Source organism: Chrysemys picta, chromosome 4 (assembly GCF_011386835.1).
Source record: "Chrysemys picta bellii isolate R12L10 chromosome 4, ASM1138683v2, whole genome shotgun sequence".
NCBI lineage: Eukaryota > Metazoa > Chordata > Testudines > Emydidae > Chrysemys > Chrysemys picta.
The window spans coordinates 29,065,032-29,086,966 of NC_088794.1; the positions used below are offsets into that span (position 1 = coordinate 29,065,032).

At 46.0% G+C, this 21,935-nt stretch overlaps 1 protein-coding gene across 1 annotated transcript in view; it reads right to left on the bottom strand.

Annotated features, from left to right (window-relative positions):
* LOC101952382 (NACHT, LRR and PYD domains-containing protein 3) overlaps nt 1-21,935 on the bottom strand; it is a 138,989-nt gene that overhangs the window by 67,395 nt on the left and 49,659 nt on the right. The window contains exons 5-6 of the mRNA XM_065591889.1: nt 15,889-15,978; nt 4,786-4,956 (exon numbers count right to left, since the gene is read on the bottom strand). Coding sequence (XP_065447961.1) covers nt 4,786-4,956; nt 15,889-15,978 — 261 coding nt within the window. The remainder of the gene's footprint in view (nt 1-4,785; nt 4,957-15,888; nt 15,979-21,935) is intronic.

The following is a 21,935-nucleotide window of genomic DNA, read 5'->3' on the forward strand; positions in this document are numbered from 1 at the left end:
GATCCAGGCTGGAGATGAGAAGTAGATTGAACTATTTGGCTAAGTGTTTGTCTGGGCAGAATGTGTGAAGTTTCTGAGCAAACTGGCGATTCCTATTCAAACTCTGTTACAGGTTGTACATCTAGGGCACCCCTGTGGGGTGAGGGTGGATACCTCTCTCATCCCTAAGGTCCCTTTCTAGCTGGAAGTGTCGCTATAGCGCTGGTTTGTAGCGCAGGGTGTGCTCTCCTGGCGGTCAGTCTTCGGGAGGTGGCTTCTCCTCCTTTAAGGCATAGCCACAAGACAAGACAGAAAAAAGCAAAGAAAATAATCCTGCAGCCCACACAACAGTCTGGGCTCACCCCTCTGTTCCTCGCAAGGTAACAGGTAAATAGTCTCTGAGAAGGGAGCTGGGTTCCTAACACTCTGAGTGTCCGAGAGATCCAGGCTGAGCGCCTGGGCTCTATTGAAAAGCAAAGCAGAGTAAAGATGGTTCCTCTGACTCTCCGGAGGGTTCAGGCAATGGAATTTCTTCTGCAAGCTTCCCTGGTGAGCAGCCCCTGTTCTGTGGAGCAGGGGAGTGCTAGTTCTGCTTCTCTCTGAATGCCAAGCTGCACTGGACTTGGATCCTCCCTTTTAAGGAGCCACCCCTCTCCAGATGTAATCGGTCTCAGCAGTGTGCCAGGCTGGGACTGAATGTGCCCGGAGGAAATTGTTAACCCCTTCCTGACTGGGGTGGGAATCTCTCCCACCACATACCCCACCTCTCAAGATGGAATTCAGGATCCCCCCAATCCAATCCTGATTTCCCCACCAGTCCCAGGCAGGGCTGGTTAAGCCCTCTGGAGCCCCAGGGTGGAGCATGCTCGGTGAAGATGGGACCTTTGGAGACTTTAGCTGAAATAAGTCTCTACTGAGCATCGGCACTGAGATTTTTCAAAGGCTTATAACTTTGAAAACTGGGGCAGATTTTCATAGGAACAGAAATAGGCACATCCCTGGCACAAATGCTCCCCCTGCCAAATTTCAAGTTCCTGCTCCAAAGCATGGGGGTGATAGAGCTGCTCACTGAAAAGTTCACCAGAATTACTTGGGGGGAACAGTGTGTTTCCCTAGGATATGGATGAACCACTTAGGCTGAAATTTCACAAAAATATCCCGCTTGAAATAGACACCTGGCATGGAAAATTTAAGTCTAAATGGTTCAGGTTAGGCAAAGTTATAAGCAACAGAAGACAGGGTCTACAAATGGAAGTGTCAGGCTATAGTAACAGCAGGTAGCACTTCCAGCTTCACTTAAAATCTATCTACTCCACCAAGCAAAACACTGCTTTTGGCATTAGCAAATATAAAACGTATCAAAGGCACAATACATCCATTGTACATCCTACTGCAGGTTGGGTAGAGCCTTCGTAGCTCTTGTAATGTAGTATTCAAAAGAAAGAGAAAGATACACCATGATACAAAAAGAAAAGGTAATAAGCTGCCTGGTGATTCTAATCCTGGGTGACATATTCAGTGCTTTCTGACTTGTCAATAACCATGCTGTGCTATCTTGGGTGCATATTTTTGAAGCATGACTTCTGTGTAAAGTGAACGTGCTGCGACATTAATTGCTTGCCAGAAGGAGTGTATGTTCGCCTTCTTTTCGTATTGTACTGCTTTTTCCCTTATTAATAAACTAAGCTAAGCTGGGTTATTTGGTCTCAAGTATTTTTAATATTGAACCGCAAGTGTTGCCAAGCAATTGGCTATAACTCAGTGAATAGTGTTAGACTGACACACGTCACTCTGCCTGGGTGGGAGATAAGTACCACATTCAGATGGCAGCAGCTCCTTTTTAAAGCAACAATTGCTGATTCTCCACAAACTCAGTTGGTTTCCTATTCCCTTCCAGACTGAATTGAAAGTCCTCATACTAATTATCAAGGCCCTGAATAGGGTATGATCTGAAGTATACACTAGAGAATTCCACATTGTAACTTGCATCAATGTGACTGAACTGGAAGCTGCAATGATGCAGTGCATCCACACTAGCCATTCTATCTTGGGTGCACACAATGCACTATGTTCACTATGAGTGCACTGTGTAAATGCTGCAGGGCCTGTGGGTTGTTGCACCTGCCCTACACTTCCTCACGCTACTTCTTGGAGCAGGTGCATAAGGTCTATGGCTTATAGAGTGTTTGGGCACGTAGTCACTCTTTTTGCTGCTTTAAATGGTTGTGTCCGGCACAAGGATCTGCACATGTGTTGTGAACAGCAACACCCTGACACTTGTAGATGCCATGACAGAGGGTCAGCAGCTCCTAATGCCACTCCCCCATCTGTACCATTTCTGGGCCTGGAAGCCCAGAGTGGATCATGAAGAGCACCAGGAGCTTTGGGTGTCGGTGCTCACAGCAGTAAGGAGCTGGATTATTTTTCCTTTAATTCATTTCTTCAATCATTTTTGTTAGTTTCTTAACCAGAGTTTGCTTCTTTGTTTAAATTTTGTTATTTTTTTCAGTTGTTTGGTTTGTTTAGTAGCTAAACTCAGTTTCTCTCTATCCTGTAATTTCCTATAGGAGCTAGAGAGGACAGTGCTCTGGGCCCAAAGGAAGAATATCCTTGGGGGTTCTCCATGCAGCCCAGAGAATGCTCCCCAAAGTTCTTCCTCACCTGCTGTAGTGGAGTGTCTTGGGGCTGGAAGGATGGAAGCAATCAGAGGGTGATGGAGTATCATGGAAAAGAGGATTTAGTTGGGGTGGGGGAGTGCAGAAGGTAGGGTTCATCCGGGTGTTAATTTGTTAACTAATTACCCTGCTCCGTGTTCTCTTTAGCACATCTCAGGAATGTGGAAATCACTGTGGATACTTTCAGCAGGCAGTGATTATGCATTGTGGGGTGTGTGTGTTCATGCATATAAATGAGGGGTTAGTCAGCACTGACCTGGTGTAGCATTTTATGTTTTTGCACAAGAATTCCCAGTTCACCAAAAAATTTTTTTAAGTTGACATGTATTTGAAGCTCTAATGCTATAACATTGTATTTCTCGTTCACTGTGTCTTTGTAAATCTGAGGGGTGGGTTGTTTGAGGCCAGCCTGAGCAGAGACCAACAAGTCTCCCCTCAGCTGCTCTGGGGCTGGCATGCAGCAGTGATAGGAGTGGCAGATATTGCTGAAAAATGGAAACAATTCTCTCTGGAATATTTTGCTTAATATTTCATCCATTTTTGAACCAAAACTAAGAATTTTTCCCATTAACTCCAGTGAGCGGCTTGGCAGGTGACAGAATCAGCTTCAGAGTTTAAGGCCAGAAGAGACCATTAACTCATCTAGTCTGCCTTCCTTCACTTCACAGGCCATTATATTTCACCCAGATACCCCTAGGTTGAGCCCAGTAATCCTGAGTTATCAAAGGGCTCATGGAAGGATGGGCAGGGGCAGTGTGGAACTTCAATGGGAGAAGACTCATTGCATGACTGTAGCTGCTTTGCCAGTGCTTGTGCTAAAAAGTGCAGAGGGATGTAGTGGTGGAAAATATGTGATTGTATTTCCTCTGAGGAGGTTAAACACCAGAGGTGATGGGATTCCTTGTGCACTGCTGTGCGCATGTTTGTGTGTGGCTGTGCAAAGTTACAGGTATGGATTTGTGCTGTTGCTGCCAAGGCCAATGGCCTGTAGCAGACAGTCTCAGCTGTGCTTCAGAGGGATAATCCCACTGGAGATGCCTAGATTCAGACTCCAGGGCGTTGGAGCAGAATGTTCAACAGCTAGAACTTAGCTGTAGAACTGCTTCTGAGAGGGGATCAGACTGAGCCTTGGCCTGGCCATGGTCAGAGCAAAATGCAAGATTAGCTCTTTGCTAAAACCTTTGCCAGGAACAAAACCAGGGTCAGCATGAGATGTAGTTGGTGTAATAAGAGAAAAGAAAATTGGGTTGGTGTGACACAGAGCGCCCTTGGCAAAGAGTCCCCTGTTCTTTGCAAACAGCTCTCATCTCAGACCGGACAAATTCAATACAACAAACACATCTTATCAGATATTTATTCATCAAGCATAACATGTAACATATCTACAGAAAACTGTTGTCTGTCCTTGACACATCCCAGAACAGTCAATGGAAAAGGATCAAAGACCACTTGGCATTGAAAAGCAGGCAGGGGATCACCCTGGTTATGGATATAGCATATGACAGTTTTCAGTATAACAGAGTGTAGGCAAAGGCACTCTGTATTTTCTGAAGAATGCCTTTGCGGCGTTCAGGAGGCTGTACTGAATATTTGGATCCTGGTTCTTATGAAACCTTCTCTTTCCTGGATAAATCTTTATTCTTTCTTAAATAAATCTCCTTTTGTTTTGTTATAAGTGTTCACAAGTGCTATGTGGCTTACAGGAGCAGTGGTTACGGTAACTCTGATAAACTGGGGTACACGGCATCTTTGGGTGCAGAGATTCTCATACTTCTGTGAGTAGCCAGAGTCAGGGGCTGGGTATCACAGGAGAATGAATCAGGGATTCAGTGATTACAGTGCCCCTCTTCTCAGCCTGGAAGGCAAAGCTGGGACTGGCATAAGCCCAGAGGACAGTGCTTGAGTGAGTGAAGGGCTGGTGGTGCCAGGGAGCCGACACCCAGCTACTACAAGTAAGACCCCCTCTTGCTGTGGGTAGGCAGTAATGAGATGACTCTCAGTCTCCGAGAAACATCAGAGTGGAACAGAGAGAAAAAGAAATCCTCTCCTTCTCTCCACCATCTCTCACACTGTCAAGCACTTTACACAGAGGACACCTGTAAATACAGAGAGGAGGACAAATGTTACTTACCGCAGACTCTGCAGTTTGCAGTTCAGCTGTTTCAGTCCCTCGCACAGCCGCCGCACTCCAGCATCTCCCGGATTATTAGCACCCAGGTCCAGCTCTGTCAGGCTCTGGCTGGTGCTGAGAACAGTGGCGAGATCCCCAAAGCCAGCGGCTGTGAGACCACAACTCCCCAAGCTGCAGGAGAGAGAAACACAGGGAAGGGGGATCACAGTGTGAAGGGGGCTCGTCCAGCTGTTCTGCCAGGCAGCCTCGCCCACCAGCCCGTCTCCCTGACCAATCCACCTGAAGAATGAAGTAGAAGCCCTGCTCCTCCACCTGTCCCAACCCCCACCCTATTGCAATGAGGAACCAGTGTGGGGTAGAACTTCCTGCCTAAGTCCTACCCCTTACACTTCACTCTTGACCAATCAGCATTGTGAATGGCCCAGACACCCCAATCCTTAAACCTCTGCCATTGACCAATAAGGATTAAGGTTTGGTGTAAGACTTTATCACTAAGCACCGCCCCTCAGCCTTTCCACTGACCAACCAGAATTTAAGGGGCAGCTGTCTGGGCACCCTAAGTTCCACCTACCCACCTCTCAGTGGACTTGGCACTGATCAGGTCCCTGCAGGACGCAGACATCTCCTGTCTCTACCTCTAGCTCTGAGCCTCAGGCCTGGGACGGGGAGGCAACTGCGAGGCCCAGCACTGGCAGCATCACACCCACCTTCCACTGAGACCAGGGATCAAATGCTGGGGGGATTGGATGACAAAGAGGAGAACAGCCCTACAACCAGGGGGACCACGTCCTGTTCCAGAAACACTGGTGGGGTTATTACAACAGATTTTTTTTACTGGATTTTGCGTTCTTTCCTGCAGAGTCTGGGCTTCTGGGGAACTTCCAGCTAGTGGAGTGTGGAACTATGGCAGCAACCCGGCCATGACCATGTGCATCTCAATAACCAGCCCCCACCATGGCTGTCACATACTGCCACTCTGCCCTCCCTCCAGGGCTCATAGGGAACCCTTTGCACCCATGACAGCTGCCAAATCTTGCACACATGTGGAAACACACTACCCACCAGAACTGTCACCAGCTCTGCCTCCTCCATCACTACAGTTTCCTTGAAAATATGGGGATGGGAGTCCCAATGTTCTGGAGAGAAAAAGAGCCCTGAATTTGTATGAGGGAGAGACTCCCCCCACTCCCTGGGGCGGGGGGGGGAGCAGGTTCAGTCAGGATTGGTAGAGGCCCAGAGATATTTTGGAGGCAGGAAGAGAGGTACCCCAATGCGATGAGAGACTCTACGTTTGAGTTGAACAGCGAAAGAAAACAACTCATGGGTGTATGTGGGAAACTATGGAGATAAGCCCTAGCCAGGGGAGGTGGGGAGACAGTGTTCTTGATGAAGCAACAGAGAAGAGTTCCACAAGACTTAAAGGTAAGAAAGGAGGGAAAACAAGTGAGAAGTTGAGGAGAAAAAGACACCAAAGTGGGGAGAAGACACATGAAGGAAAAGAGAGACCCCAACTGGGATTTAAAAAAAGGAGAGACACCCCCCAAATGAGGAGTGGTGTTGGGGGGAAGCTTTGGGAAGGAGGCAGCTGTGCCAACTGTAGTAGAGTTTATTCTTTACCCTGGGTGCTGATTAGAGTCCATTCTGGAGGCACAGTTTCTCTTGGGGAATTTGGTGCTGGGCTCAGATCTCTGGAAGAGGAGCCTCAACTGTTTCACCATCTCATTCCAAAACAGGTGAATAAATGTAAATATGACAAGTTTCACTTAGAGTTTACCCAGAATCCCTGTCACCAATTTCTCCTCTGATCTGCAAGGTGCAGGACATCTGCCACCACTTGGCTGAGGGTAACGCTGGAGTCAGAACAAGACACTGGTGCTAGAAGAAAGAGCAACAATACACACAGACAGTCCCTGCCCTGAGGATCCTACAATTTAAATAGACTGCAAAGGCAAAAGGTTGGGAAAGGAAATATTATTATTGTCATTTTTCAAATGGAGAATTGAGACCCATAAGAGATTAAATGACTTGCCCAAGATTACAAAGAGAGACTGAGTTTTGATTTAATTACATGACCATCCTTTCTCTTGCATAGAGCTGTGCTTAGTCCCTCGTGTTTCTCAGTTTCAGAAGTGCTCCCATATTTTTTAACCAACATGACCTCTTTTTTTCCCCCTCATAGGCTCTTAAGCAAGAGCTACCTACCAATCAGGTATTGAACATTTGGGCCTGAGCTACTGATGAGGCTTCTCACCATGATACCATATTGTGATTTGCTAAAGTGTGTTGGAAGAATTCAAAAAGATCTAACTACTGACCAGACCAGACCCAAACAAACATTTGAAGAGCGGTTGGAAGGGAAAACAAAAATTCAAAATAGGTTCGCTAGAAGTGAGGGAACCCTAGTGTGTGTGAGTGTGGGGGCAGGGAGGGGGAAGGTTGGACTGACTCAGATGTTTTTGAAATGTCAGATGCCATTTCCAGGATTTTAGAAATTTGCCAGACATTTCAAGGGCAAAATTACATTCATTGTTTTCATCTGGATTTCTGTACTAGTATGGCTTGCTAGTGTGTCATATTATGATGTACTGTTAAGAGATGTGGATACATCAAAACCATGTGTCCCCAATAACTTAGATTAGATTATTTCCCAGCAGATGCATACACAGTCCAAAAGCAAGCATCAACTCAGTCGGAGACAGGAATGGATGCAAAAGCATTAGCAGCTCCATGATTAAGTTTACATGTAGATTTGAAGCAGGACTGAAAACTGTTTATTTGTACTAGATTGCCAGCCCAGACCCATTTGGGGCTCTCAGGGGTAACCCATCAGCTAGAAAAATTTCATTGCTACCATGGTGTCAAGTATCATAGGGGTAGCCGTGTTTGTTGCTTTTTACAGATCCAGACTAAGAGTCCTGTGGTACCTTATAGACTAACAGATGTATTGGAGCATAAGCTTTCGTGGGTGAATACCCACTGCGTCTGACAAAGTGGGTATTCACCCATGAAAGCTTATGCTCTAATACATCTGTTAGTCTATAAGGTGCCACAGGACTCTTTATTGCTACCATGTTAGGCACATATCTGGCGGTCATCACCAAGGTGGACATAGATGTGAAAGTGGTGTGTTTTTTCTCTAATAATTAAACATTATTGGTTATCCAATCTGAAAAAAATTAGAAAATCACAAAAATGGTCACAGCTCATAAAAAACATTTAATTTTCACCAAAAGTGGCAGAAATCTTCTAAATATGATTGATAATGCAACTATGTACTCAAAATAGCACTGTTTTTGAAAGTTTGGGAAATACGTAGACCCAGGAGATAGATTGTATGTATTTTCCCCTACTTTTTTCCTTTGGTTAAAGCAAAACTCTGTAATCATACAACAATGTGAGCTTGTACCATGAAATAAAAAAAAAAAAACTTATTTGTAGATGGGACTGCTTTGAGAACTATTTTTCTGTCTGCAATTTTTAAGAAGATATGCAGACAAGAAGATTATAAAATGTTTTTGTTATTACCACTTCAGCTCTGTGGCCATCAGGGATAACATGACCCCCTCCTTCTGAGAATTCTGCCCATTCACAAAAGAGGAATCCTAGAAACACTAGAGGAAATCTAAGCCTCCACTTATGACTCTGATCCTTAATCAGGTAGGCTGATGAAGGACAGTAAGAGCACTTAGAACACCTACAAACAACTATTGTCACCACCCGTGTTCCCTCTATTCCCCCCCCCCCCACCCCGCCATGTGTGGAATGAATCTTGTTATGTGCACCAATATGGAGGTGATGTGTGACAAATCACCTCCATATTGGTGCACATAACAAAATTAATGGGGTGGGTCCGAGGGTTTCGGAGTGTGGGAGGGGCTCAGGGTAGGACAGAGGGCTGGGGTGTGGGGGGATGAGGGCTCTGGCTGGGGGTGAGGGCTCTGGGGTGGTGCTGGGGATGAGGGGTTTAGGGGTGTGGGCTCAGGGCTGGGCAGAGGGTTGGGTTAGGTTAGCTCCTCAGCTGATTCATCTGCTGCCATATTACATCAGAAGGGATGTGGTTTCTCAGGTAGCCATCACGCATTCCATTTAAGGTTTTATAGATGAAAATGGGACCTCAAAATTTTGCATAACACCAGTAGGAAGCCAGTGCAGACAATACAGCACAAATGTATCAATGTTCCAGTTTATAACTAGGCATCTACAGTCTAACTTAGCTGAAGTTTCTGAATTGTCTTTTATGATCCCAAACAGAGCACACTGCAGTAATTCAATCTCAAGGGGATAAAGACCTCCAGAATTGTGGTTAGCTCTGCATCTGAAAGGAAAGGTTGGAAGCTTCTTGACACGTGCAGACGGGGAAAAATAAAATCCCACACTCTTGACTACTGCCAGATACAGGGATCATCTTTGACACTGACAAATTAATACAGGGCCATGGGCAAAATAATATAAAGCTATTGGCAAATTAATTCAGGGACACTGATAAAGCTCCTTAGTGGTATTTAAAAGCAGAACTAGGGTAAAAGGCAATGTAGGATATTGTTACAGTCACAGTAAAATTACCCATGGGGTCCCCTGGGTAAACACCAACACTGTATATTGCTAATGCTTTGAGACGCACTGGAAAGGATTTCGGGAAGGGTTGAAGGTGTGAGTGTGGAGTGAAAGATTCCTTTGCAGGTTGCAAAAGGCCGAAGAGAATGGGTTAACTCGACGCTCCATCTAGGTCCGAAGATAAGACGCTGACTCCAGCCCAAGGCCATGGAACACAACTGACTCTCGGCTGCCTGCCAAGAAAGACGGGGGCCTAAATTCCAACCCTGACCAGCCGTGAGAACAGAGCAGTAAACTGAACAAAACTGCAGGGGATTGCAAAAAAGCTAGTGAAACAGTGAAGGCCAGCGAGGGGGAAAACAACGGCTTTGCATCCCTGAAGCCGGTGTAGTTTTGGAAAAGCTGAGGAAGCCACAGAAAGCCGGTTTGGACTGGTACAAAAAGCATGGGGGACAAAGGTCCCTGAACAAAATGCCCCCCAAAAATCCTAAGGCTTAAAGCCCTCCCAAAAGCTGAAGCAAGGCAAAAATCAACGGAGGACCCTGGAAGGCCTGTGCACAGGACAAAACTCTCGTCCACCCTTCCCCCTCTTCTTACGTTACACCCGGGCATGGCCAGCCCTGGGTTGTACGTGTGTAAGTATAACAGTGGGTTAGGGCACGGGCACTAACACTTATTTCCTTTCTTTGAGTGATGTGGGATGCACCCCGCACTCACCGCTGTTACTTTATTAATAAAGCTTTAAAATTTAGTCACTTGGTGTGCTCCTTCATCTCCTCCCCACAATCCTGTGGCCTCAGCCTAATCACCTAACACCTCAGGCAAATTGGTAACATAAATCTGTCAGAATGTGCTGTTCTTATCCACTGACTGCAAGCCGCACTGCCCAATTTCTCTGCTCCATCTCTTCTCACATTTTTAACTTCCCCTTCTGTGATTTAGAAACAATAAAGCGTACTGGGAGCTGGATCTCATACTCCTAAGATTTCCTAGAGGCTGGAAATATTGCAATATATCAAAGAAGTTAAAATGAAGCGTGCTAAGGGGAAACAGTCAGTCTGGTTCAGAGGCCCATAGTGTTATCTTCTTTTTTAGATCTGTTTTCACAGCTCACGAGACTCTCTAGATGCGTTTCAAACATGAAAAACAAATCCATTGCCAGCAGCCTTGCTTGCATTATGAATAACTTGCCACAACAAACCAGTCTCCGTCAGGCAGTCTGCCCTGGGACTGGAGCTAGAGCACTCCCCCCAGCCCTCTCCCCACCAGCAGCATAGAGTTCCGGGGGAAGGGGTGCTTCTCTCCCCATTGGTAGCACGGAGCTCCGGGGGAAGGGGCCCCTCTCTCCCCGCCGGCAGCACAGAGCTCTGGAGGAAGGGGCCCCGCTCTCCCTGCCAGCAGCATAGAGCTCCAGGGGAGGTGATGCAAACAGCTCTCTGGCAGACTTTCCTATCTAGGCTATACTGAGCATGCTCACAGGAACCGAGCCAGCTCGGTAACATTGCTGCTGGTTTTGCCGTTACACTGAGATCACGTAGCTTTGGGGCCAGGCTCACGGCACCACTGCACACCCCAAATTGCTCCCCTCCCCAGTTCCCGAGCACCCCCTACCTCTCTCCTCTCCAGGTCCTTGCTGTGTGGCCCTTTGGAGCTGCTGCACAGCCATTTATTGTTTGTGGCTGCGCAGTTTGGAACAAACTTAGGTCACTGTCTGCTATTGATAGAGTGACCAGGTGTTTGGTTTTCGACTGGAACACCCTGTCGAAAAGGGATACTGGTGGCTCCAGTCAACACTGCTGACTGGGCCATTGACTGCCCGGTTGACGGCGTCACTCAGTGGGTCTGGCAGGCTCCCTGCTAGCCTATGCAACATGTGGCTCCCAGGAATCAGCCGGCATGTTCCCACTCTGGCTCCTACATGTAGGGGCTGTCAGGGAGCTCCGCACATATGGGAACCATGGCCAATAGGAGCGGCAGGGGCAGTGCCTGCGGATGGCGCAGTGTATTGGCCCCTGGGAAAATTGATAAAATAGCCCCATACTGACACTTACAGTTGTGGGTTATGCATGGCACTTCATATTGTATGGTATTAGGACAGCGTCCTTTATATACAATCCCACCATGTGCAGCAATTTCATCTCTATTATTATTAAATTATAATGAGCTTCCTCTCCCCCAGTGGCTGGCCTGCAGGGGGTCATGGCATCAGAGAGACTGAGGGAATGGGAAACTGAAACAAAGCATTCTTATGGTACTGGTGCAGCCTGTCACCAGCTCCAGGGGAAAACGACACTCCTATGTTAGGGCTCTCATCACATTTTGGATTGTATATAACATGGTCTCGCCTCATTCCTTCCAATACCCTTGATGTTACAATATATTTAGCACCAATATTGTCTTCAGTTAGGGGCACCTGGGATTTTTCCCTGATCAGTCCTCTAGAATTACTTTGTCATGCTGTTGTCAGGTTGGCCATTTTTTGTTTCTTGTCTGAGCTTGTGAAACTTTGTTTTTGAAATGGGTAGTATTGTAGCCAAACTCTCTCTCTTTCAGCTCCCTGATTTCACTATTTATAGATGCCCTTGCAAGTACAGCTGCTTTAAGAAGCTCCTTTCTGGGCCTTTGTCAGTCACATTAATAAGTACTTTTGCAAAGTCCTAATAATTTTCTGACATGTAGGCTGTAGTACCTCAGAACCCTCCCCATCTACTGTCTCGCAGTTGAGGAATTTTGCTACAGGCAGTCCCCAATGGGCCACATGCCACTGTAGGCAGTCCCATCGTACTTCCCCCGCCATACACTTATCCAGCTCAGTTTTGAAGTCAATTAGGGTTTTTGCTCCCCCTGTTCCCCTTCAAAGGCTATTCCAGAACTTCACTCCTCAGATAGTTGGAAACCTCCTAATTTCAAGCCTAAACTTGTTGATGGCCAGTTTATATCTATTTCTTCTTGGGTCAACATTGGCACTTAACTTAAATAATTCCTTTTCCTCCCTGGCATTTATCCTTCTGATGTATTTATAGAGAGCAATCATATCTCTGCTCAGCCTTCTTTTGGTTAGGCTATACAAGCTACGCTCCCTGTGTCTCCTCTCATAAGGTAGGTTTTCCATTCCAAGGATCATCCAAGTAGCCATTATTTGCACCTGTTCCAGTTTGAATTCATCTTTTTTAAACATGGGAGATGAGAATTGTACACAGTATTCCATATGAGGTCTCACCAGTGCCTTGTATAATGATACTAACACGTCCCTGACTCTACTGGAAATACCTCGCCTGATGCACCCTAGGACTGCATTAGTCTTTTTCATGGTTACACCACATTGACAGCTCACAGTGATCAACCAATACACCCAGGTCTTTCTCCTCCTTTGTTACTTCCAACTGCTAAGTCCCCAGCTTATAGCTAAAATTCTTGTTCTCAGTCCCTAAATGACTGACCTAGCATTTTGCACTATTAAATTTCATCCTGTTTCTATTATTCCATTTTACAGGATCATCCAGACTTCTTGTATGATAGTCCAGTCCTCCTATGTATTGGCAATACCTCCCAACTTTGTATCACCTGCAAATTTTATTAGCACGCTCTCACTTTTTGTGCCAAGGTCAACAATAAAAATGTTACCAAGACTGATACGGTCTCCCACAGTATTCTTGCCAGCAAGTTAGAAAAGTATGGCTTGGATGAATAGACTATAAGGTGGATAGAAAGCTGGTTAGATCACTGTCTCGTTGGCAGCCGATATCAAGCGGAGTGCCCCAGGGGTCGGTCCTGGGGCTGGTTATGTTCAACATCTTCATTAATGATCTGGACGATGGGATGGATTGCACCCTCAGCATTTTTACAGATGATACTAAGTTGTGGGGAGAGGTAGATATGCTGGAAGGTAGAGATAGGGTCCACAGTGACCTAGACAAATTGGAGGATTGGGACAAAAGAAATCTGATGAGGTTTAAAAAAGACAAGTGCAGAGTCCTGAATTTAGGACAGAAGAATCCCAACCACTGGTACAACTGGCTAAGCGGCAGTTCTGCAGAAAAGGACCTGGGGATTACAGTGAGCAAGAAGCTGGATATGAATCAACAGTGTGCCTTGTTACCAAGAAGACTAACGGCATATTGGGCTGCATTAGTAGGAGCATTCCCAGCAGATCGAGGGAAGTGATTATTCCCCTCTATTCAGGATGGTGAAGCCACATCTGGAGTATTGTGTCCAATTTTGGGGTCCCCCATTACAGAAAGGATGTGGACAAATTGGAGAGAGTCCAGCAGAGGGCAACAAAAATGATTAGGGGACTGGGGCACATGACTTATGAGGAGAGGCTGACAGAACTGGGCTTATTTAGTCTGCAGAAGAGAAGAATGAGGGGGGATTTGATAGCAGTCTTCAACTACCTGAAAGGGGGGTTCCAAAGAGGATGGAGCTCAGCTGTTCTCAGTGGTGGCAGATGACAGAACAAGGAGCAATGGTCTCAAATTGCAGTGTGGGAGGTCTAGGTTGGAGATTAGGAAAAACTATTTCATTAGGAGGGTGCTGAAGCACTGGAATGGGTGACCTAGGGAGGTGATGGAATCTCCATCCTTAGAGGTTTTTAAGGCCTAGCTTGTGTGATAAAGTTTCTCCTCTACCTTGGTGGGTCCTGTGCTTATTGGCAGATTTGTTTGCCTCAGAGATTCACCATGTGGGTTGGGGAACAGCCCAGAGACCTTTCCCTCTGGTAGAACCCACAGTCCAGGTCAGTTCCTCCTGTGTCTGATCAGGAGTTGCGAGGCTTGGGCAGAACCCGGTCCCGCCCTCTGCTCAGGGTTCCAGCCCAGGGCCCTGTGGACTGCAGCTGTCTAGAGTGCCTCCTGGAACAGCTGTGCAACAGCTACAACTCCCTGGGCTACTTCCCCATGGCCTCCTCCCAATATCTTCTTTATCCTCACCACAGGACCTTCCTCCTGATGTCTGTTAACGCTTGTACTTCTCAGTCCTCCAGCAGCATGTCCTCTCACTCCCAGCTCCTTACGCACACCTCACTAACTGGAGTGAGAGCCTTTTTATACCAGGTGTCCTGATTAGCCTTAATTAATTCTAGTAACATCCCAATTGGCTACAGGTGTCCTAATTACCTGCCTGCCTTAATTACTTCTAGAAAGTTCCTGAGTGTTCTGGAATAGCCCCTGTTATCTTACCCAGGGAAAAGGGACCTGCTTAACCTGGAGCTAATGTAGCCGCTCTCTTGTAGCCATCTGGACTGACCCTGTCACACTTGACAAAGCCCTGGCTGGGATGATTTAGTCCTCGGGATGATTTGGTCCTGCTTTGAGCAGGGAATTGGACTAGATGACCTCCTGAGGCCGCTTCCAACCCCAGTCTTCTATGATTCTATGATCTCCACTAATAATCTCCTTCCAGCCTGACAGTTCACCTTTCAGTATGGCCCATTGCGGTCATCCCTTTAACCAATTCCTTATCCACATTTAAATTCTCTCATTAATCCCCATCGTCTCCAATTTAACTAATAATTTCCTATGTAGAACTGTATCTAATGCCTTATTGAAATCCAGGTAGATTAGCTCTTACTGCATTTCCTTTGTCTAAAAAATCAGTTATCTTCTCAAAGAAGGAGATCAGGTTGGTTTGGAGGGGATGGCATAATGGGACTGCTTACAATAGTATGTGGCCCATTGGTGACTGCCAGTAGCAAAAATCCCCAACTGCCGGACATGAGACACTAGATGGAGAAGGCTCTGAGTTACCTCAGATAATTCTTTCCCAGGTATCTGCCAGGCAGGTCTTGCCCACATGCTCAGGGTCTAACTCATTGCCATATTTGGAGTTTGGAAGGAATTTTAGCCTGGGTCAGATTGGCCGAGACCGTGGGGGGTTTCACCTTCCTCTGCAGCATGGAGCATCGTCACTTGTCAGTTTAAATTAGTGTAAATGGTGAATTTTCTGTAACTTGAAGTTTTTAAACCATGATTTGTGGACTTCAGTGATTCAAGGGGTAACAAGGTGACTCTCAGTCCTGGGTGCCCCGAGAACCATCACAATGATACAGAGAGAGAGAGAGAAAAAAAAAACCACCACTTGCTCCCCCCCAAAACCCCACCTTTGGATCAGGGAGAAATGAGATCCAATGAGGATACATGAATGATAAACAAATAGACTGGTACAGGGCTTAGACACCACAGTGATGGGCACCTTAGAAATACCTAAGATTAAAATACTTGAAATTTTCTTGCCAATCTCCTGAGTCTTTCCTCACCTTAAACCACCCCCAGCCACACTGCTTAACTCTCTCTCCTGCTTACCTGTTGAGATGGGAATTGGGGTTAATGTTGTTGAACCGCTAGGCTGCCATATAAGCCAACCCCACAGATATTCCAGCAAATACTCAGCTGGTGTAATTTGACTTCAATGGAGCTATGACAGTTTATACCAACTGAGAATCTGCCCCATTGACTGGACAGTTAAACAAATTCCTCAGAGCTGCCTGGCTGCAGCATTTCTGGGATAACAGCAGTAAAAAGGGCATTTTTAAAAAAGGAAGTAATTTCTTACCTTAGTTTCTTTAAATTACAGTTTGAAGCCTTCAGTGCTTGACAGAGCAGGTAAATAGATGAATGATGCAACTCATCCTGATGTTGTGCCCTGAAAAGAGAGAGAAAATATTTTCTATGTTGTTCTCTGGAGACAAGTTTTAATTCTATTTCCAGAATACTAAAATAGGCTCTTATCTATGTGATCATGCCCTATGTAGGAGTTATTCTGCCATTTTAATTAAATACATTCATACCTATATCCTCCAAATCAAAAATATATCAAATACATTAAGATGTACTTTAAATACACAGAGTCAAATAGAATAGGTTCTCCTAAGTGTAACCTATCCTTTTTTTGAACCTGTGGTTCTCTGGGCATTCACATGCAGTTATAAAAACTCACACTAATGGGAATGTCTCCAGTGGCTTTATGCTTTTCATGAAATCATAGAAGATCAGAGTTGGAAGGGACCTCAGGAGATCATCTAGTCCAACCCCCTGCTCAAAACAGGACCAAATCATCCCAAGGACTAAATCATCCCAGCCAGGGCTTTGTCCAGCCAGGCCTTAAAAACTTCTAAGGATGGATATTCCACCACCTCCCTAGGTCACCCATTCCAGCGGTTCACCACCCTCCTAGTGAAATAGTTTTTCCTAATCTCCAACCTAGACCTCCCCCACTGCAACTTGAGACCATTGCTCCTTGTTCTGTCATCTGCCACCACTGAGAACAGCTGAGCTCCATCCTCTTTGGAATCCACCTTCAGGTAGTTGAATGCTGCTATCAAATCCCCCCCACACACACACCTTTTCTCTTCTGCAGACTAAATAAGCCCAGTTCTGTCAGCCTCTCCTCATAAGTCATGTGCCCCAGCCCCTAATCATTTTTGTTGCCCTCCACTGGACTCTCTCCAAATTGTCCACATGCTTTCTGTAGTGGGGGACCCCAAAACTGGACACAATACTCCAGATGTGGCCTCACCAGTGCTGAATAGAGGGGAATAATCCCTTCCCTTGATCTGCTGGCAATGCTCCTACTAATGCAACCCAATATGCCGTTAGCCTTCTTGACAACAAGGGCACACTGCTGATTCATATCCAGCTTCTTGCCCACTGTAATCCCCAGGTCCTTTTCTGCAGAACTACTGCTTAGTCAGTCTGTCCCCAGCCTGTACCAGTACCTGGGATTCTTCCATCCTAAATGCAGGACTCTGCACTTGTCTTTGTTGAACCTCATCAGATTTCTTTTGGCCCAATCCTCCAATTTGTCTAGGTCACTCTGGACCCTATTCTTACCCTCCAGCATATCTACCTCTTGCCCCAATTTAGTGTAATCTGAGAACTTGCTGAGGGTGCAATCCATCCCATCATCCAGATCTTTAATGATGATGTTGAACAAAACCAGCTCCTTGGGCACTCTGCTTGATACCAGCTGCCAACTAGACATTGAGCTGTTGATCAGTACCGATTGAGACCGACAATCTAGTCAACTTTCTATCCATCTTATAGTACATCCATCCAATCCCTTTTTAACTTGCATGCAAGATCACCATTTATCACTATCCGTTGAGCCCGACTATCTTGCTAGCTGTCTGTCCACCTTATAGTCCATTCATGGAATCCATACTTTTTAAATTTACTGGAAAGAATACTTTTGTGTTGGTCAATTGTTTTTTAAATCAGTTCTGGAGATATACACAATCATTCCTATTGTATCTAACCAAGAGAGTTGACTTTAATTTATCTACCAAAGTAAAAAACAAAAAGATGAGTATTTGCTTACAGTTTTAAGTATCGCTATCACTCAGCGATGTGTGATTGGTGTTACACTTTGTGAAGTGACATCCCCATAACTAAGAAGAAATGGTGACTTATTAGATCCTGACACCAAAGAGCATAAGAGGGCAAGTTAATTTTAAGGCAGCATCTGTATAAGAAATAGTGCTGGATTATCATCATGGCAAATCTCAAATGGACATAGCCTCCTTGCAGATCAAGCACCACCCAATCGCTACCTGAGAATCCAGCCAGACCATCATAAAATCCCAATCTATGTACATTATTCTCATTCTTATTGCACCACCAAAGTGTCTGGCTCCCATATGACCACTGACCATGTAGCAGCATTCTTTGGTAAACATATTTTTGTAATTCGTGAATCTCCCATCCTAATAATGTGTCAATGCCAAGAAAGCCGCCAAACCCAAACAAGTGCTGATGGAAGCGGTTGCTGGGTTCAGCTATGAATATCCTCATTGCTGAACTTGTCCTGCCACTTAATATGGAGCAACCGACAAAGACAACAAGAATCAAAAATGTCAATCCAGCCCTCTTCAGCCTTCCTCAGTGGTGATTTTACAAATGTAAAATGGTGAGACTGATACTGGAATGCTGTGCCCAGTTCTGATGTCAATATTTTTAAAAGGTTGTTGAAACACTGGAAAGGAGCCTCAAAAATGATTTGAGGGCTGGAGAAAATGCCAGTGAGTGACTGAAAGAGCTCAATTTTTTGTAGCTTAGCGAAAGTAAGATCAAGATGTGACTTCATTACAGTGTCCAAGTACCTACATGGGGAGGAAACAGCAGGTACTAATGGGCTCTTTAATCTAGTGGAGAAAGGCCTAACAAGGCCCAATGGCTTGAAGTTAAGGCCAGACAAACTCACATGAGACATAAGGCACACTTAAAAAAAACCAAAAACAAACAAACAAACAAACAAACAGTGAGGGCGGTTAACCATTGGAACAAACTACCAAAGGAAGTGGTGGATTCTCCATTTTTTGATGGCTTCAAATCCAGACTGGATGCCTTTCTGGAAGAAATATTTTAGCCAAATACAACCTATTGGACTCAATACAGGGGTAAGTGGGTGAAATTCTACAGCTTATATTATATATGAGGTCAGAGTAGGTGAGCTATTGGTACCTTCTGGCCTACAGAGATGACTCCTGGGGAGGGGCACACAGGGTCATGTGCACTCCCACTCCCCGATTTATGCCAGGGTTTGCCATCTGGGCCCCCTTCCTGTGCAGAAGCTCCTGGAGCTGGCAAGCTGCAAACTGTGTGTCAAGGCTGCTTCCCCACTTTGAACTTTAGGGTACAAATGTGGGGGCCTGCATGAAAACTTCTAAGCTTAACTACCAGCTTAGATCTGGTCCGCTGCCACCACTCCCAAAGCTAATTCCCTTCCCTGGGTAGCCTTGAGAGACTCTTCACCAATTCCCTGGTGAATACAGATCCAAACCCCTTGGATCTTAAAACAAGGAAAAAAATCAATCAGGTTCTTAAAAAGAAGGCTTTTAATTAAAGAAAAGAGTAAAAATCCTCTCTGTAAAATCAGGATGGAAAATAACTTTACAGGGTAATCAAACTAAAAGAGCTCAGAGGACCCCCCTCTAGCCTTAGGTTCAAAGTACAGCAAACAGAGATAAACACTCCAGCAAAAAATACATTTACAAGTTGAGAAAACAAAGATAAACTAACAGGCCTTGCCTGGCTGTTTACTTACAAGTTTGAAATATGAAAGACTTGTTCAGAAAGATTTGGAGAGCCTGGATTGATGTCTGGTCCCTCTTAGTCCCAAGAGCGAACAACCCCCAAAACAAAGAGCACAAACAAAAGCCTTCTCCCCCCCCCCAAGATTTGAAAGTATCTTGTCCCCTTATTGGTCCTTTTAGTCAGGTGTCAGCCAGGTTACCTGAGCTTCTTAACCCTTTACAGGGAAAAGGATTTTGGAGTCTCTGGCCAGGAGGGATATTATGGCACTGTATACAGGAGAGCTGTTACCCTTCCCTTTATAGTTATGACAGCCAGGCAGCGGCACAGCTGCGAGCAGCGGCACCGGAGGCAGCAAACAGGGCGGCTAACAGGGGAGTTTGAGAGGGAGTTTGCAGGGGGAGGCAGGAGGGCGCGGTGTGGCGTGTGCTCTGAGTCCACAGGTGCAGTGGGCAGAGATTGCAGCAGCCATGAGCCAAGCAGCAGCAGCAGCAGACAGAATGCAGATGTCTGCATGTGGAAGCTGTGGTATGTATATGGTCCTAGCAGGGGAGCCGGAACACAGGTATGTGTGTATGAAGTGTCGCCTGATAGAGTTACTGGAGGAAAAGATTAAGGGGCTGCAGATGCAGGTAGATACCCTGGTGGAGTTTAGGCGGGGGTTTGAGCAGCTGATGGAGGACAGGCAAGGGGAGGCTGAAGGAGAATGCCCTATGGTGGAGGTAGAGGCAGAGGGAGAGGATGGTGAGAGGGGAATGGAAGGGGGAGAACATGGGAGGTGGAAGCATGTGACTGTGAGAAGCAGGCCAAGGAAAAGAAGGGCCAGTGAGGGGGGAATAGAACTCAGGAATAGGTTCGAGTGTTTGGATACCGAGGTAGAGGGGCAGCAGGTGGCGACTGAAGGTGGAAGGGTGAGGAAGAAGAGAAGAGCTGCTAGTCCAAGAGAGAGGGGGGAGGATTTGATGGAGACAGCACCAATTCTGGGCCCCGTGAGGATTCAGGAAGGCATAAGGGAAGATAGGAATAGGCACAGATCAGGACTAGAGGGATCGGAGACTAGATTACTAGATCGCACTGTTGCCAGGCGACGGCAGGTGTATGTAATTGGAGACTCTTTACTGAGGAGATTGGATAGGCCTGTGACCAGGGCGGACCCGGAGAACAGAAGGGTGTGCTGTCTACCGGGCGCAAAGATACGCGATGTGGACCTGCGATTGAAAAGGATCCTACAAGGAGCAGGTAAGAACCCCCTGATAATCCTTCATGTAGGAACGAATGATACGGCTAGATTCTCGTTAGAGAGGATCAAGGGAGATTATGCCAGGTTGGGGAAGACGCTCAAGGAGATAGAGGCTCAGATTATCTTTAGTGGGATTCTGCCCGTTCCGAGGGAAGGGCAGCAAAGGGCTGATAGGATTGTGAGAATAAATAGTTGGCTAAGGGAGTGGTGCTATAAGGAGGGCTTTGGGATGTATGGCCACTGGGAGGCTTTCGGGGACAGACACCTGTTCTCGCGGGATGGGCTTCACCTGAGTAGGGAAGGAAATAGACTTTTGGGAGGGAGGCTGGCTCATCTTATCAAAAGAGCTTTAAACTAGCAAGTTTGGGGAGACGGTTGGGAGATGCACAGTTAATCTCCACGCCAGATTCCAGTATGGAGAAGGTGAGTAGAATGGGAGGAGAGATAGCTGTGGAGATGAGATTGGACATAGGAAGGACAGGAGGGACGGATACTAGGAGGCCCGCAACATATAGTGCTGCTAATGGGAGACGGGCTAATCGACATACATTAGGGTGTCTATACACCAATGCCAGAAGCCTAGGTAATAAAATGGAGGAATTGGAGCTCCTGGTCCAAGAGCTGAAACCAGATATCGTAGGAATAACGGAAACGTGGTGGAATGACAGTCACGACTGGAACACAGGTATGGAGGGGTATGTGCTGTTTAGGAAAGACCGGAACAGAGGTAAAGGTGGGGGGGTGGCATTGTATGTCAATAGTGAAATAAACTGTAAAGAAATAATAGTGGATGGATTAGACAACTCAGAGTCCGTCTGGGCAATACTTACAATGGGTAATAGGACTTCTAGAGCCTCTCCGGGGATAGTGCTTGGAGTGTGCTATAGACCGCCGGGATCGACCCAGGATATGGATAAGGAATTATTTAATGTGCTTAGAGAAGTAATAAGCAATAGAAACTGTGTAATTATGGGGGACTTTAATTTCCCAGAAATAGATTGGGGAACAAACGCTAGTAGCAATAATAGGGCTCAGATGTTCCTAGATGTGCTTGATGATCAATTCCTCCATCAAGTGGTAGCTGAACCGACGAGGGGGGAGGCCATTTTAGATTTGATTCTGGTAAGTAGTGAGGACCTCGTTGAGGAAGTGGTAGTAGGGGACAATTTGGGCTCCAGTGATCATGAGCTAATTCGGTTTAAAATACAGGGAAGGAGTAACAGAATTAAGTCAAAGACTAGGGTTTATAATTTTAAAAAGGCCAATTTTAACAAATTAAGGGGACTGGTAAGGGAAGTGGATTGGGCAAACGTATTAATGGATTTAAAGGC